We start from the raw sequence: 14,829 nt of genomic DNA, 5'->3' as shown, positions 1-14,829 counted from the left end.
TTTCTCTGGCAGGAACTTCATGGATTTCCTTTGCTTTTGATTTCAGCAGATCAAGCAGTGACTTTTAAGAAAGGGAAGCACAACAGAAAGAAGCCCTGAGCCCCCCATTCCTGTTCTGCAGCCTCAGGAAGAACAGTACAAGGTAAATTCTGTTCTCCTGCATAGATCTGAAACTGAGGATTTTACTGACCAAGAGGAACTCTCTCTCCCTACAAACCTCTCCTTTTGATTCAGCACTTAATGTATGGACAATATTACTTTGAAATTGAGATTGTTAGCAAATTTTCCAGGTCCCTAGAAGATTCCCTGAATATCAGCATCTCAACTAAGCAGAATCACAACTTTCATTTAACAATGTCCTTTCTTTTTTCCTTCTCTGTCTCCCTTTCTTCCTTCCTTACATTTCTTTCTCCTTTTTATACCCTTCCTTTTCTTCCTTCTCTCTTCTCCTTTCATTACCTGCATGGCTCTCCATCTACATTTCACCCCTTGGTAGTGTTACAAACCCTTCGCTGACACAGTTTGGTCTCTGCTAGACAGAGCCACTCAGCGCTGTTCCTCACCCATTCTTTCTCTCAAAACACCACACACACAAAAAGGCCTTTCAAAATAGGTCCCCAAGTTTACAACTACCTCTTAAGATAGGGCTATAGCATTGGCACCCATTGGAGTGCAGAGTCCTCTTCAGAAAACGTTTTGCTTAAAGAATTACTGTAGCTCCCAGTGCATTTTCTCTTCAGCCTGCTGATGGCCTTTATTTAGGAAAAACTTTCTCAAGGGTACTCACAATACAGGGCCTTTAAGAAAGAGCGCTGCTTTTTCACAGCCCAGTGACTTCTACCTATTTTGGCAAGCAGAATCAGAGGGGCAAACACAAGTCTCGCATTACAAACTCAGCAGCCCACATCTGACCACACTGCAGTCACCTGTAACTGCCCCTGCCCTACTCTCTGCCAAGCCTGTAAATCAGCCAAAACATAGGCAGACTTCAAAAGTCCCTCACGTTTATTATGCTGCGTCAGGACTCCAAAAGTGTGTGAGCTTCAGACAGAAAACTGGTTATTTTGAACAATGGAAGGATCCTGCCTGTTCTGGGGTACCGAGTCTTGGTGTATTAAAGGCTCCCATTAGCCTGGGACACTACAGACATGTCCGGCAGGTACTTATAGCTGCCTGGACCATTCCACATCCCGGCACAATGGAAATCCAGTTCATGTCTCCCAGGCATCTGCTACTGTAACCCAGCAAGAGCCAGGTTTCCAAGCCCAGCAGCTTATCATACCCTCCTTGCTGGGGCCATAGGAGCAGTCACTCCTGAAGAAGGTGCAGAGCCAATACCGGCATTGGGTGTTTCTTTTTCCCCCCTCAAAGCAGCTTCAAACAAAGCAGAAGAACTTCTTCCAGCGGCACTTGGAAAGAGTTTTGATGCCTTTGGCGGTCATCTTCTTTTCCTGCCGTGCTTTGTGCTCAACACCGCTGACAATGGCCATGTCAAAAACTTCTTTGAGGTTCTTCTGGGTCAGTGCTGAGCATTCCAGGTAGGCTTCAGCCCGGATTTTGTCAGCCAGACCTTCTGCCTGAGGCCGGGGCACGGGCTTCACATGGTAGCGATCCAGGCTGATGAGGACATTGACATCATCCCGCAAGTCTGCCTGTGTCCCCACTAGCAGCACCGGTGCCCGGGGGTTGTGAGTTCGTATCTCGGGGATCCATTTCTCGGTAATGTTTTGGAAGGAACTTGGGTTTACCACGCTGAAGCAAACAAGGAAGACGTCGGTGTCAGGGTAGCAAAGCGAGCGCAAACAGTCAAAGTCCTCCTGTAGAAAATGGAGGGGAAAAATAAAAAAAAAGGTTTCACTGGATTGAACTCTAAGATCATGATGCTGCAGTGGCCTTTTCATGTGTTATCTAGGACAGCAACACCCTCAAAGGCAGGGCATCAAGCTAACTTCGTGGCCATGCCATGGTTTGAGCACAAGTTTCAGAGCTGAGGAAGTCTGTGATTCACCCATCTGTGACTGCCTGATGCTGGACTAGCGCATTCCCTTCCCTCCCAGTTAAACACTGCCTTTCTCAAATGCCTGCAAACAGCCCCTGTCCCAGAGGACCAGAGCCCACAGCTGTTTTGATAAAGCTTACCTGTCCAGCAGTGTCCCACAGCTGGATCCGAACCGGGGCTCCATCCACCAGGACCTGCACTGTAGCAGAAAGAGAATAAGGCTGAGTGTAAGGGAGTCGTCCAGCATACACATGCACACTCATACCGATTTTTTCCCCAGAGCACTCTGGTTTGCATCCCACTGAATAGACTTGCTGAAGTCACTTAAGTCTGTCCTCCTTGCTGAGCATCCTCCACAACCCCACTAAAACAGCTGAGGCTTGCACTGGGAACATTAAGAGACCTGCAACAGACTTTCTGATTTGGTTAGCCCTTAGGTGTTTTGGGCTCTTCTCCAGTATTTTGAAAGAATTGCTCCATATTACTGGACAACTTCTTCGCTAGGAGAAGAAGAGCCCTTAGCCAAACAGTGCCCTGAGAACAACTTGTTCTTCTTCCACACCCCAAGAAAGTAGATAAGGATAAAAACAAACTGAGAACTTCAGCAACTTGCTCCTAGCTTCCTGGCCCAGGGTGTAAGTTCAAATCAGTCTCCATTAAACAGGCTATTGAAGAATTTTCCCATCCAGCCCAGAAATTTGGCCAAGGAAAAAAAAAAAAGATGAGCATTTCCATAAGTGTCCCAGCTAAGGAAAAGCAAAGGCCTAATACCAACTTTGAAATGAAGACGCAATTAAGGAAACAGTGATGAGTGAAATCCCCTTCAGAGACTACGCACACACTGAAAAACTGCTGAGTTACACATGTAAGGTCTGCTCCCATTTCACTCCCTAATCACAGTAAGCCTTCATGTGGTATCAGCTGACTCAGACTGAGGGCTGGCAGGACCTCTGATGGAAATCTGGGATGCAACTGTTAGATGTCTAAGCACACAGACACCACAGAGACTGGCTAGGAACCGCCGAAAAGGAGAAAGGGGTTGGGGGGGCTGGAAATCACTTGAAAGTCCTGAAAAGGTGGATGAGGCTGTGCTCTGGTGAACAAAGGCAGACATCCTGGCTAAGGTGACAATGGCTGACACTTGACATGAGCTAGCTAAATGCCCTTGCTGTGCCCAGGGAGGAGGCTTTATTGTCCTTTTTGTTAAAAAAAAAAACACCCAACAACACAAAACCAACCCAAGCAGGATCAATCTTTTGTGTTTCTTAAAGTAATTAGCCGGGTGAGAAAAGTGACAGAAACAATTGACTTGGAGAGTTCCACACAAGATCTGGGAGGAGAGCGCTGCTTCTCTCTGAAAGAACTTTGGGGAGGAGGGAGACACAGACAAAAGACGAACTGAAATTTGGTGGAAGACTGAGAGTGACGGAAAAACGAAGGGGTGGGTGCGTCCACCTCCATGCCACTCCTCGCAGCGTAGCTGAAAGTCAATGCTTCCTTGTGACTTGGAAACGGTTGGGTTGTTACCATATCTTTGCCCCAGAGGAGGAGGAGAAACCTGTTCCTGATCAAAGAACCTGCTAGATCCTGACTTGATCTTCAAGGCACTGGGCATTTGCCTTTCTAGTATCTGGTTTATTCTGTCTCACAAGCGTGTTGAGAGAAGGAATTAGCATCTCTGAAGTGTTTTACAGTCTTTAGAAGAAAGGCATCACGTATATTACCTGCTGCTCTAGTGCTTGCACAAGGGGTTTTTTGTACCTGCTGCTAGCCTAAACTAAGCTAGCAGCTCTCTGACAGTCCTCCAAATACCGCCCTCACAAGGTCCACACCCTCAGGATGAGGCTGGATTTCGGTACAATAGCGAAGGGGCCGGCAGAACAGGATAGCCTGGTGGAGAAAGGTCACCGGGTACACGTTTCACTCAAGGCTGCTCTACCTGGCAGTGACACCCAGCAGGAGGTAGCACCCAGACAGATGCGGCTGGGTCACAGTCCCAGAGCCGTTCCCCTGATAACTCAATACTTTCTCCTATCTTGTTATTGGCATTACAGTCCATTATCCAGAATTAGCATCAGGATGTAAACTGTGAAGCTCGGTTCTGCTGGCAGTTTCAATTGCAAGTATTCCCCAAGCGCGGAGAGAACTGGGCTGAAATTTCTGGAATGGATCTTGAACTGTGCCTCGTGAATCCAAGGAGGGAGTTTCTTTAAGCTTATCCAGAATGCCAAGAGTAGGGGTGGGAAGGAAAACTTCTCTATTCTCCTATTTCCTCATAGAAAGTGAACTTTGGAAGACCTGGTTTTAATGTTTTTAATTTCTATCAGTTGCAAACGTTATGCACTTCTGGGAATCTGGCTTGATACTTGGACATTCAGAGTGGGGCTAAACCCATGTGCAGCTATCTTCAAATTCCTCGCTGCTAATCAGGGAGCCTCTGAATTTTTTGGAGAGGAGGCTAATACCTATGGTAATTTCAAGTTTCTCTTAGCCCAAACTGTACACATCAGTGTAAAGGGAGCAGAGAGGGCAGTCATCTTTCCCCCGGAGGACTCGAGGGCTCCTTACATTTGTTGCCAAAAGGCTGCTGGACGCTGAACAGCAGCACGTTCCTGGTTCATTCCCGTCAAGGGACAGCGGAAGAGCTTGGAGAGTGTCAAGGCAAATCAACAATTCCCAGTGTAAGAGTGAGCAAGTAAGGGGGACATTCAGACAAACAAAACGCTCCCTCTAAGGTTGTAGAGTTCCCTCTGAGAACCCCTGAGACTATGACACATTAGAAGACTCATTCCTAGTCTGATTTGAGCCCGTCTCTAATCTACCGATCTATACTGTCATGTACTGTTGTGTTTCTTTGTATCAGATGAAGATCAGAAACGCTTCAAAGGACTTTGTACTTTCCTGGGGTTTATATTAGAAACTGGATCCCAAGAGGAGAGGAGTGGAGAACAAGAATAAAGATGGCATTTACAAAAGCAGAAACTAATGAGAGCTCATCAGCTGACAGGGAAGGCAATTCTAGCCAGACCTGGCTTGAAGTCTTCAACTTCTTGGAAACCTCTGTTCAATTTTAGCTTCAGTGGACATGTGAGGAAAAGGATGCTTTTGCTGAGTATCAGTTGAAGCTAGAAAACCTACAGTGCAATGCTGTGATACTTCTGGAGCTAAAAAACCACCACCGCTACCAAAAAAAAAATAAATTAAGTCCTCTTCCATTTATCCGTAATAACACCACAAAACCAGGAAGGTGCCCGATTTCACAGAACTCGCCAGCCGACTTGACACATGCCCTGTTGATAGGCGAAGCCGCAAAAAGCAGGACTCGCACCTGCTAAACTTCACAAAGCGCCCGAGGGGCTCGGGCCGAGCGGCAGAACGCGCTCCCGGGCTCTGTGCCCCCACGCCCGCAAAGCCCCCTCCCACCCCCCGCCGGTACGCAGCCCCGGCGGCAGCCCATCCCACCGGGAAAGCCTCCCCCCGGCCCCGCAGGCTGCGCTGGCCGCTCCCCCCGGGAGTCCCGCGTCCCGAGGGGGGCTCCGCTGTGCCCGGCGGAGCTCGCCCCTCACCGCCCCCCTCACCCGGCCGACCGGGGCACCGCGGAGCCCGGGCGGGCGCCTACCGGAGAAGGTGTCGAGGGCGGTGGGCTGGTACTCGTCGGGGTACCCGTTGGTGGTGTAGCTGACGACCAGGCTGGTCTTGCCCACGGCGCCATCGCCCACCAGCACGCACTTGATGCCCAGCTCCGGGCCGCTGCCCCGGGGAGGGTTGTGTCTCCGCAGGGCGGGCGGGTAGTCCAGCAGCTCCTGGGGGGGCATGGCACCGACAAGGGGAGGCTCAGTGCGAGGAGCGGCGCGGCGGGGCTACTGCCATACCCGGGCGGGCGAGCTGCTGTCGGGGCTGCGCGCTGCCGTGCGGGGCCACCCTCTCCGTCCCGCCTAGCACCGCTCCTCATCGCTACACCTGCCGCCCTGCGCCCAAAACCGGCCTCCATTTCCCTAGTCCCGCCCCAGCCCGCCCCGCCGGGAGGGGAGCCCGGCCCGGCCACCGCCTCCCGCCACCGCCCCGCGGGCTACAGCCCCGGTGCCGCACCCCCGCCCTCCGCCGGGTGACCCCCGAGCAGCTCTTGCTCTCGGGATTTCGGTAGGACCCCAAGGCCACGCCGTGCTCCACTTTGTGTACGCACAGGAAAAAGTCACCTTTCCCCCCCACCTCTCCCCGCCCCGTTTTCTGTTCAAAATGTTCAAAAGAAGCAGCGCTGATGCCTTTCTTTCCACTGACCCCGCCCGCAGCATCCATGATTTCTGGCATGACAGGGATAACATCAACAAGTGCTGCCCCGTATCGTGAGGGATAATAGACAACAAGTGACAGAAATGCATCACATTTATTAACGATGTGATTGCCATTACGGAGTTCCTCTGACCCAGCCGAGCTGTTGCTACACGCTGGCAAAAGCCACAAAGCAAATTTTCCCAGCTCCATGGACATGCGCAGGGGTTCCCAGTCTACTGCCTTTTTTCATATTCACCGCCGGTTGCTCACACGCTGCACTGTGCCCTTGGCAGCTGAGAAGCTGGCTCCATCCCTGCCCTGGGGAGCTCACTGCCTAAAGAAGTACGACTAAACAAACAGAAGAGTGGGAACACACCACTTAAAAGGAGAGATGTGGCCGCGCTATCACAGCAACCATTGCGCCCCAGGGTAACACCACCAAGCGATTGAAAGCACTGGGGGCAAAGCATTAATGTGTGCAATACCTGGTATTGCAACATCAGCTTTGAAAGTGGAGCCGTTTCCTAATGGAGGAGCTAAACTCAGGCTGTCGATGAATGCCACCGCTTTGGTGGCATCACCTGATGTCCTTCATCGTGCTCTCAGCAAGGGAGACCTGTGCTGCAAGGAGCCGTTGATTAACAGTGCCTGAGCTTGTGTCTCACCACGGTTTGCATCCACACTGAGAAGCTACCCAGGTGTTTCACCTACATTAATGCTAAACTTGAGAAGACATCTTTAAGTCAGGCGCAGCCTAAAATGCTTTTCCCCATGGCTGAGAGGTCACCAGCACTGCAGCCCCTCAGGTTCAAGAGTCTTGGCTGGACAAAGCATGTCCACTCTTTGGAGACGGCCCACAAGCTTCCTGGGAACAGCAAGAAGGCTTCCTCTCTGCAGTTTTCTCTAGCAGTTTGCTTTGACTGACCTCTTCTGTGTTCTTACTAGCACAAACTTAAATTTCTATAGCTACAAAAAAAGGGAGACGGTATTTGAAAGTGGAGCCATTTCCTAATGGGGGACCTAAACCCAGGCTGTCGATGAATGCCACCCCTTTGGTGGCATCACATGATGTCCTTCATTTTGCTCTCAGCAAGGGAGACCTGTGCTGCAAGGAGCTGTGGATCAGCAGTGCCTGAGCTTCTGTGTTCTTACTAGCACAAACTTAAATTTCTATAGCTACAAAAAAAGGGAGATGGTATTACAAACTAGGCTGATGCTAAACAGTGTGCCAGATGATAGTTTTGCTAATGGCAAGTGGCTGCTAACTCAAGTGACGGGCTTGCATTAGGTTGGCTTTTTCCAGTGCCACGCTCCCCAGTGCTAGTTCAGAGCCAGGTGACAGCTGAGCTGCTCCAGAGGAGGCAGAAGGTGCTGGGACAGGCGATACTCTGGAACGCCTGAGGTGTGTCCGTGCCTCCGACGGGACCGGCAAGGACACGCTCCACGGCAGCCGGGGCAGGCAGCACAGCAAGTGAGGATCTTGCAGAGGTTTTTCAGTGCGTTTCAGGCACAGGCTGACATTCTGTGAACTATGACATTTCCATTTAATCGGAAGAAATGAATGTAAATGAGGGATTATTCACCAAGTTATTCACTGCTAGCAAGTGTTAGCAGTGGCAGGGGGGAGAGATAAAGAGAAGCTGGCAGCTCTTGTTTCCTATATGCTGTTTACTTAGGAGTGGATGTTCCTTAAGAAGATACACTGTCGCCCCTCTCCAAAGACTGAATCCTTTTTTCTCTTGTTCCTTTCCTAAAATCTCTTCCTTCTGTGACTATGTTCTTTTTCCCTTGCAGTTTCTGGCAGCCGTTGGTTGACACATACTTAACTTGTGGATGAGCTTAAGTGATTTTTAATCTATATTTAAACTAAGCGATTAAGCAAACAAACAGGGCAGCTCCCACGGGTTCGTTTCTCAGGTCTTGCCTTGCTCCTGACGGCTAACAGAAGGCGCAGGTTTAGTTTCACGATGCAGTGAGGAGTCAGACGTGTTGGTTTTGCAAGATTTTTTGTGCCGTTTGGGTTTGTTTTTTTTTTAATTTCTGTGAAAGCCTGTCCCTTTCCTATGAGCTGCCGAACAGCAGCCACGGGGACAGGCTCCGCAGAGGCAGTGGGTAGGGCAGGAGAGCCCCATCCCGCGCTGCCTCCCTGTCGTGGTGCTCCTCTGCCGAGAGAGAGTGGGAAACACGCAGTCTGCAAGGCTCTGTTTGGCCTCTCTCCCAGGAATTATAATTAGCACCAATTACGAAGGTATTCCTCATGATGTGAGTTCCCATCCACTGGGAATTAAGTGCAGAAGATCAAACTCTTTTCAGGCAGACCAAATACAGATTTCAGGTACTGTTCGCATTTCGCCGTTATTTGGCTGGGCTGCACAGCTTCTTAAATAGAAAAGCTGCTCCATTAGAGTACACAGTGATTTACAGTGGAAATCTATTTATATATTTAGGCAGTTTGTGACTGTCAGCACCGAACAAACTTTATACATCTGTACAAAGCCCTATTATTTAAAAAGCACAGTTATTTAGAGGAAGACACCTCTTTTTCTGCCAGTTTCTATTAATTATAGCCACCTTTCTCACTGGAGCTGTGGCAGAAGAAGTACACCTATGGACCAAGGTAAAAACAGTAACCAAGCCAATTTGTGTGAGGAGGAAACTAGGGCTTGGCCCTTGAGGGAGACACGACAAAGCTATGGATCAGCTCAAACTATTCCGTATAATTCCCCCTCTGAAGTGCAGTGTTACAATATTGGGAAATTGTGATGCTGGGACTTTTTGTGGCCAGTGGTCCTGACTTTCATTGGTTCCTGAGCAGTACTGCACCTCTGACAATATCATATTCTGCCTCCCTGACTGATCTCATTTCTAACTTCAGAACCATGTGTGGCCACAGACCAGCCTGCCTGAAGGTCACAGAGTGGGAGCCACTCTCATAGTCTTTTGCAAAGCCTACCGAACTACTCGCATTGCCTCAGAAAAAGCATCGCGTGTTGTGGGAGCTGGCAGACCTCAGCTTTAAAAATAGCAGGGGTCCCTTCATACTGACAGAGAGAGAAAAATTTATTGGCCACTCTTAACACAGCAGTGAGCAAACCTGGCCTTCAGCTTTACATGCATTTGTACAAGTGGGCTGTGTATGTCAACACACTCCCTTTGCAAACGATGACCTCACATCACATTTCTGAATCCTTTCACAGTGCTGCGTGTGAGGAAACACGAAACAATGAGAAACGGGGTGATGATGAACGCAGGCGACAATGCCATCACCCAGCAGGGCAGACGGGTGGGGACCTGGATTGAGAGAGGGGCTAAACTGGAGCAAACCAGGTCCCGTGATGCCAAGAGATATGCTGAAGAAGTCAAGATACAGCGGCTGCCCGTCCGGTTGCCTTCATAATGGCAAGCGATGAGACAACCAGTGCTGAGTCACCGGCGTTTTGCCATGCACCTGAGTGTGCATCCTCCCTGGGAAAAATCAAGTGTAATTACCACTTAAAAGAAGTGACAGACAAAAGGGTGAAGACAAGAGCCTGAGCCTGGTTTTCCCTTGTGGTGTACCTCGTCTAGTCACTGCAACCTGCAGGAAGTGATGTCAAACTCTTCTTCCTATCGTTTTCTATCAACCTTGCAGAGGCAGAAATAGCCACAACGCACAAGTCAGTGGAAAATCAGGCTCTGGCTATTCACAGAAAAATTACTACAGCTGAAATCAAAGGAAGAAAGATTCTAGTATTTGCTTTCCCGTATAGAGCGCCTGGTTGACAGGAGCTCCATAGTTTCTGAGTCCACAGCAATAAAAATACTTTAGAGTTCTATAGCAGCTAATGGGTATTTCTGGTGGGCACTGGAGATGTGTGATTCTGAAATGCCTTTTAGGAAAATTAAAAAAGGAGAGAAACAAAGTGAGAATACAGCTCCCACTATCCTGGCCTCCAAACTACTTTATTGCTCCTCGGAAATAAAGCAACGCCATGGGGGATGCACAGAGATGTTCTGGTTCATCTGTTCACTGCCGCTCTAGTTAAATGCGGAGGCAAAGAGCTACAACAACAATATTATACTACATTTTAAGATTACAGAATAGTAAGTTTAAATGAAATGACAACGCCACCAACTTAAAAAATATTTTCTTAAATATTAGAAGAAAAGATAAGCACCTATATTGTACTTGGCCCCTTTCTCAAAGACAAATTCATCTCCTGTCTGACTTGCACAGGAACAAGTCCTGCCTCTCAGATGTTCTATAAATAATTTAGAAGTATGTTGCCATCTGCTGGAGAAAGTACATCTTTTCATAAATCAACATAAATGTGAAAAAGTGGGCAAGGTTTAAGGCACTCAAAGCTCTTTCTTTAAATCTGAAGCAGAAACAGCAAACTTCAGATTAAGGATAGGTTTGGGAGACAATGCTCTGAGCTTAATTTAATTATGGCAATCAAATAGACAATTTATGCGAAAAGAGGAGTCAACACTTAACTGGAAGGGGTGAGGGAATTAGCATATCCCCTATGTGAACCAGGGGAATGGCAGGCAGTTAACACCGAATATTGAGGTGCTGGGTTGAAGAGGGATCACTAGGAAAACCATAATATGCTGTAAGACCACTGTCTCTGCTGAGTTATCAGTTTCAGTTCTCAAGCTTATCATTTATAGATCTTCCTTGAGGATCAGAAATGTGGGATCAGCCACAGAGTACCGATGATGGGAAGAAGGTTTTCTCACTGTAAAAGCATGTTTCTGTCCTTTCTCTCTGCTGCATGTATGCTTATTCCAGGACTGACGGGTTACGCCTGTAGAGCTTCCATGAGGGCACTCGGTGTGCTCACTGAAGGGCAGCATGCGCTGGAGCACACGCGTAGCATCAACAGACCTTGGTAGTTCACTCGTGAGAAAACTTCTTAAGGTGTCAGAGGAGCTGTGGTAAGCAGGTCTGCGATTGCCGCTCTGGCGCAATACGATTCCACTCAGCGTTTGCTGGTCTGCAGGAAGTTTGCTTCTGACAAGGAGTTTGGAAAGCTGGGGAGGTTGGTTAATGGTTAGGAGGTGGGCTCTGGCAAACTCATTTCCAGCTTTGATCTCTTCCAGTGTAAATTATAATTGTTGCATGGCTTGCCATGTAGGTTCCAGTTCAGATTCTCATGGGCAACCGTGATACCCATAGGTACACAGCCTTTCTTTACTGTAGTAAATTTGTTCATAGAATTCAAGTGGTCACCCAAAGACACTGTCTGTGTCACTGGGAAAGTGTCACTTCCCGGACATGGTCTCTTGATTGGGTGGGAGACTTAGATATCTGCAGCACTTTCCTCAAAGCGGGGTGTCTGAGAGCCAGGCTGTATATTACATTTTTGTTGGTATTTTATGGAGGCTGTTGCGTTTAGGATAATACACCTATTTGCCTATGGCTTTTATGAACACAGTGTATTTTTTTTGTAGATCACAGTGAAGGAATATTCTATAGAAAGTGAGGTGGAGTGATGATCAGTGCCACGTTTGTAGTGGAAATCTGTGAGGAAGTCCAGGGTTTAATTCAAATGATAATTGTGCTGCTAAGTTATCTCAGCGGCAGGTCAAGTCACTTAAATCTGAGCTGCCTTTGTTCTGCCCTTACCTCTTCCCACAGCCACATCTTCCCGACCTCTCTTCTGCACCAGCACTCGTGTTTAGATTGTGGATCACACCATCATCTGCTGCGGGGCAATGAACTGGCTCACTCTGCAATCATGCACGCACTGATACTGGCACAAAGTACCGGCCAGACAGGGCAGCCACGAGTGACATAGTGTTGCTGAAGCCGAGATTTACACAGGCTTAATCTGCTGTGAATCCGGACCTTTGGACACGGGATATGTTTGTCAATGCCATTATCTAGAATCTGTTCTTCAAGGCAGCTGAAGAGATTAGCATGTCATACAGCACCTAGATGTCGATAACTGTGTCCATAGCTTGGAGAAAACGCTGTTTAACCCAAAATTACTGCAAGTGTGATCACAGCCATACAAAAACAAGATCAGAATTTAGGTTTCCAATTCAAAAGCCTCACCAAAATCGCTCCCCTTAAATTTTTCCCACAAGTCCCTCTTAAAGACTTATACCACTTCTACACACAAAATGTAATCATCTGATTCTCCATGCGCTCCTAGTGAATCAAAGAGCTCATAAATCTTTTGCCTGCAACCCTTGCTCTCCCCTTCTTTTCAGAATAGGAAATATGTGAATGCGGCACTAGGATATAATTACTGCACATGTTTGTAAATTAAATAGTCATAGCAGATGATAGTGCAGATGGACGGCGCAGGCTTGTGGGCCTGGATTATCTTTACGCTGATGTTTCATTTCCATATAAGGTGAAGATCTGGCTTCCAATTTAACCACAATAAAATCAGACAAAGGTTTCTCTTGAGGTATCAGTACTAAATGGCAACAATATCTGCCAGAATGAGAAAGAAAATCTCTTCTCTTCCATTTCTGGACCTGACCAAGAGAAAAAAAACATTATAAAGATATGTCCTGATCTAGGCTTTGAAACACCCCACAGAGCTGGAGACTGAGAAATTTGAGCAGAAATTTCAATTTAGCAAAATTTCCAGATATATTTTGGGAGAGTTTATTTCCCCAGTCTTCAGTCTTCTACTGCTAAAAATGTAACTAAAAAGAGAAAAAGCATAAGTATCATTGTTGAAGGCAATAGGGAGGGACCTCATCTGAAATGAGGGGTCAAACTATGCTCACCCAAGCCCACGAAAACATGAGCTGAAGCTGCAACCGACGCAGAGAAGGACTCAGATGCTCCAGGAAACTAACTGCCTCCTCTTTTCAAGAGGAGAAAGGCAAGAACTCCTTTGTTTGGTGAATCCTGGTTTTGGTACATCTGAATGAAGGCTATGATTGGTGATGATTTTTGCAAAGGAAATCAATGGCCTAAAAAGTCCTGTACGCTAAAGGACAGTGTTTGAACGAGAACAAATGGATTCAGACTAGCCACAGCTTATGTTACACTGAAATCGGAGCTTGAAATCATGAGAATAATCAGCATCTGGAACAGGTACGAGCTGGAGCAGTTGGGGGAAAAAATACCCACACTTTCAGAGCTTGACAGGAATAGGGAAAGGACTATATGATGTGGTATCTACAAGAGTGGGAGAACGGATCTGATAGTCGAAGAATTCTCTTCCTACCTCATTACCCTAAACCTAATGTAATTTGTGTGTACCTTTTGAGAAGCTGAAAGAGAACAGTTGCTGTTTATGACGATCAGGATGATCGGAGAGCCAAGGAATGTGGTTTTGTTGTTTTGGCTCAGAGCTGCCACATAAAGAGGGTAAACAGCAGAGGCTGGAGCTGGGTCTCGGCTCCTGCCAGCGCTCGCAGGCAGGCTGAGTCAGGAAGAGCCATCTTGTGTTTTTAGCCAAGCAGACAGAGGTGACCCCGTGGAGGTGTGCCATGGGAGCCTCCAGGAACCCAGGTAGCGTGGGACCTGCACGTCTGGCTCAGCGCCGGGGAAAAGGCCTGAGGCAGAGTGGTGCAGACTGGAGCTAGTTTATGAGGGTGAGGTGTCCAGTAAAAGAGCAGAGGAAAAGGAGACGTAACTTTCTTGTTTGTGCAAAGCCAGCCACATGCTGCTGCTACTGGTGGTGCCTCACTGCCACCTGACGTGCAAGCTAAGCTTGGGAAGACCTCCTTTACCTTGCAATGGATCCCTCTGTGTGCAAACTGCCCTGTGGGACAACATTTTGCTGTTCCTTCCAGAGAGCGTTGTGAAGATCACGCGTAATATACGGTATATAATGCACACACAGTATATACGTCTCTATTCATTTTATACAGGACGAAACCCAAAATCGTTGTATAAGAGATTAGTCTTTTTGTTAATGCCGTTGTTATAAATTCTAGTTTTTTCCTAGAGGGTAAAGCTGTATACAGCAGATGTTGGCATAATCAGAACAACAGCTCTTAAGTATTATTTAGCACTTCAGAACCCTGCTCTGAAGTACAGAAGCCGGGTCCAACATGCCTGGTCTAGAAAGCTGGGATAAACTTGCATAGCAAATCTAGCACGTGAGCACAGCCTTAGGCTGGATCCCCACATGCTTTGCCACAGTCATTATTTCAGCCATAAAGCCAAGATTTTACCACTCAGTGCACAGAAAAATCGCAATACAGAGTGTTTAAAAACAGTCAGTTACTGGTTGCAGTCAGTGGGTGTGTTAGCAGTAAAGCCCGCTGGTGCACTCTCAGGTGAGGTACCACGCACCCAGCTCCAGGTGACAGCATGGCAGCGTGTCGAGGGCGCACGCACCGCACAGATGCACTGCCCCTGCAAGCTTTGCTGTGTCTGACCCAGGAGCAACGGTACGTGCTGATTAGCCACCTTCAGGGTACTGCGAGGGACATGAAGGTCCGGACTGCGACTACAGGCTTAATTAGGGAAGACCGGCCGCCCCCCCGCCGCCATTTTGATGCGGGGGAGCCCCGTCCCTCAGGGAGGCTGCCGCCCCGCGCGCCGGGGGAGAGGGGCGGGGCCACTACGCAGGCGCAGTGCGCCGCCGGGCGGCCAC

General features: G+C 48.2%; 1 protein-coding gene across 1 annotated transcript; it reads right to left on the bottom strand.

The window, feature by feature from the left end:
- Positions 1–335: 335 nt before the first annotated feature.
- On the bottom strand, positions 336–5,814 carry RHOV (ras homolog family member V). Its single transcript, XM_054199551.1, has 3 exons — positions 5,619–5,814; positions 2,140–2,198; positions 336–1,817 (listed from the first exon to the last, which is right to left on the bottom strand). The coding sequence occupies exons 1-3, from the start codon at positions 5,812–5,814 to the stop codon at positions 1,377–1,379; spliced, it is 696 nt and encodes a 231-aa protein (XP_054055526.1). The 3' UTR covers positions 336–1,376.
- Positions 5,815–14,829: the final 9,015 nt, after the last annotated feature.

The sequence above is a fragment of the Rissa tridactyla genome, chromosome 4, assembly GCF_028500815.1.
Source record: "Rissa tridactyla isolate bRisTri1 chromosome 4, bRisTri1.patW.cur.20221130, whole genome shotgun sequence".
NCBI lineage: Eukaryota > Metazoa > Chordata > Aves > Charadriiformes > Laridae > Rissa > Rissa tridactyla.
This window is presented reverse-complemented; position numbering and strand designations above follow the sequence as displayed.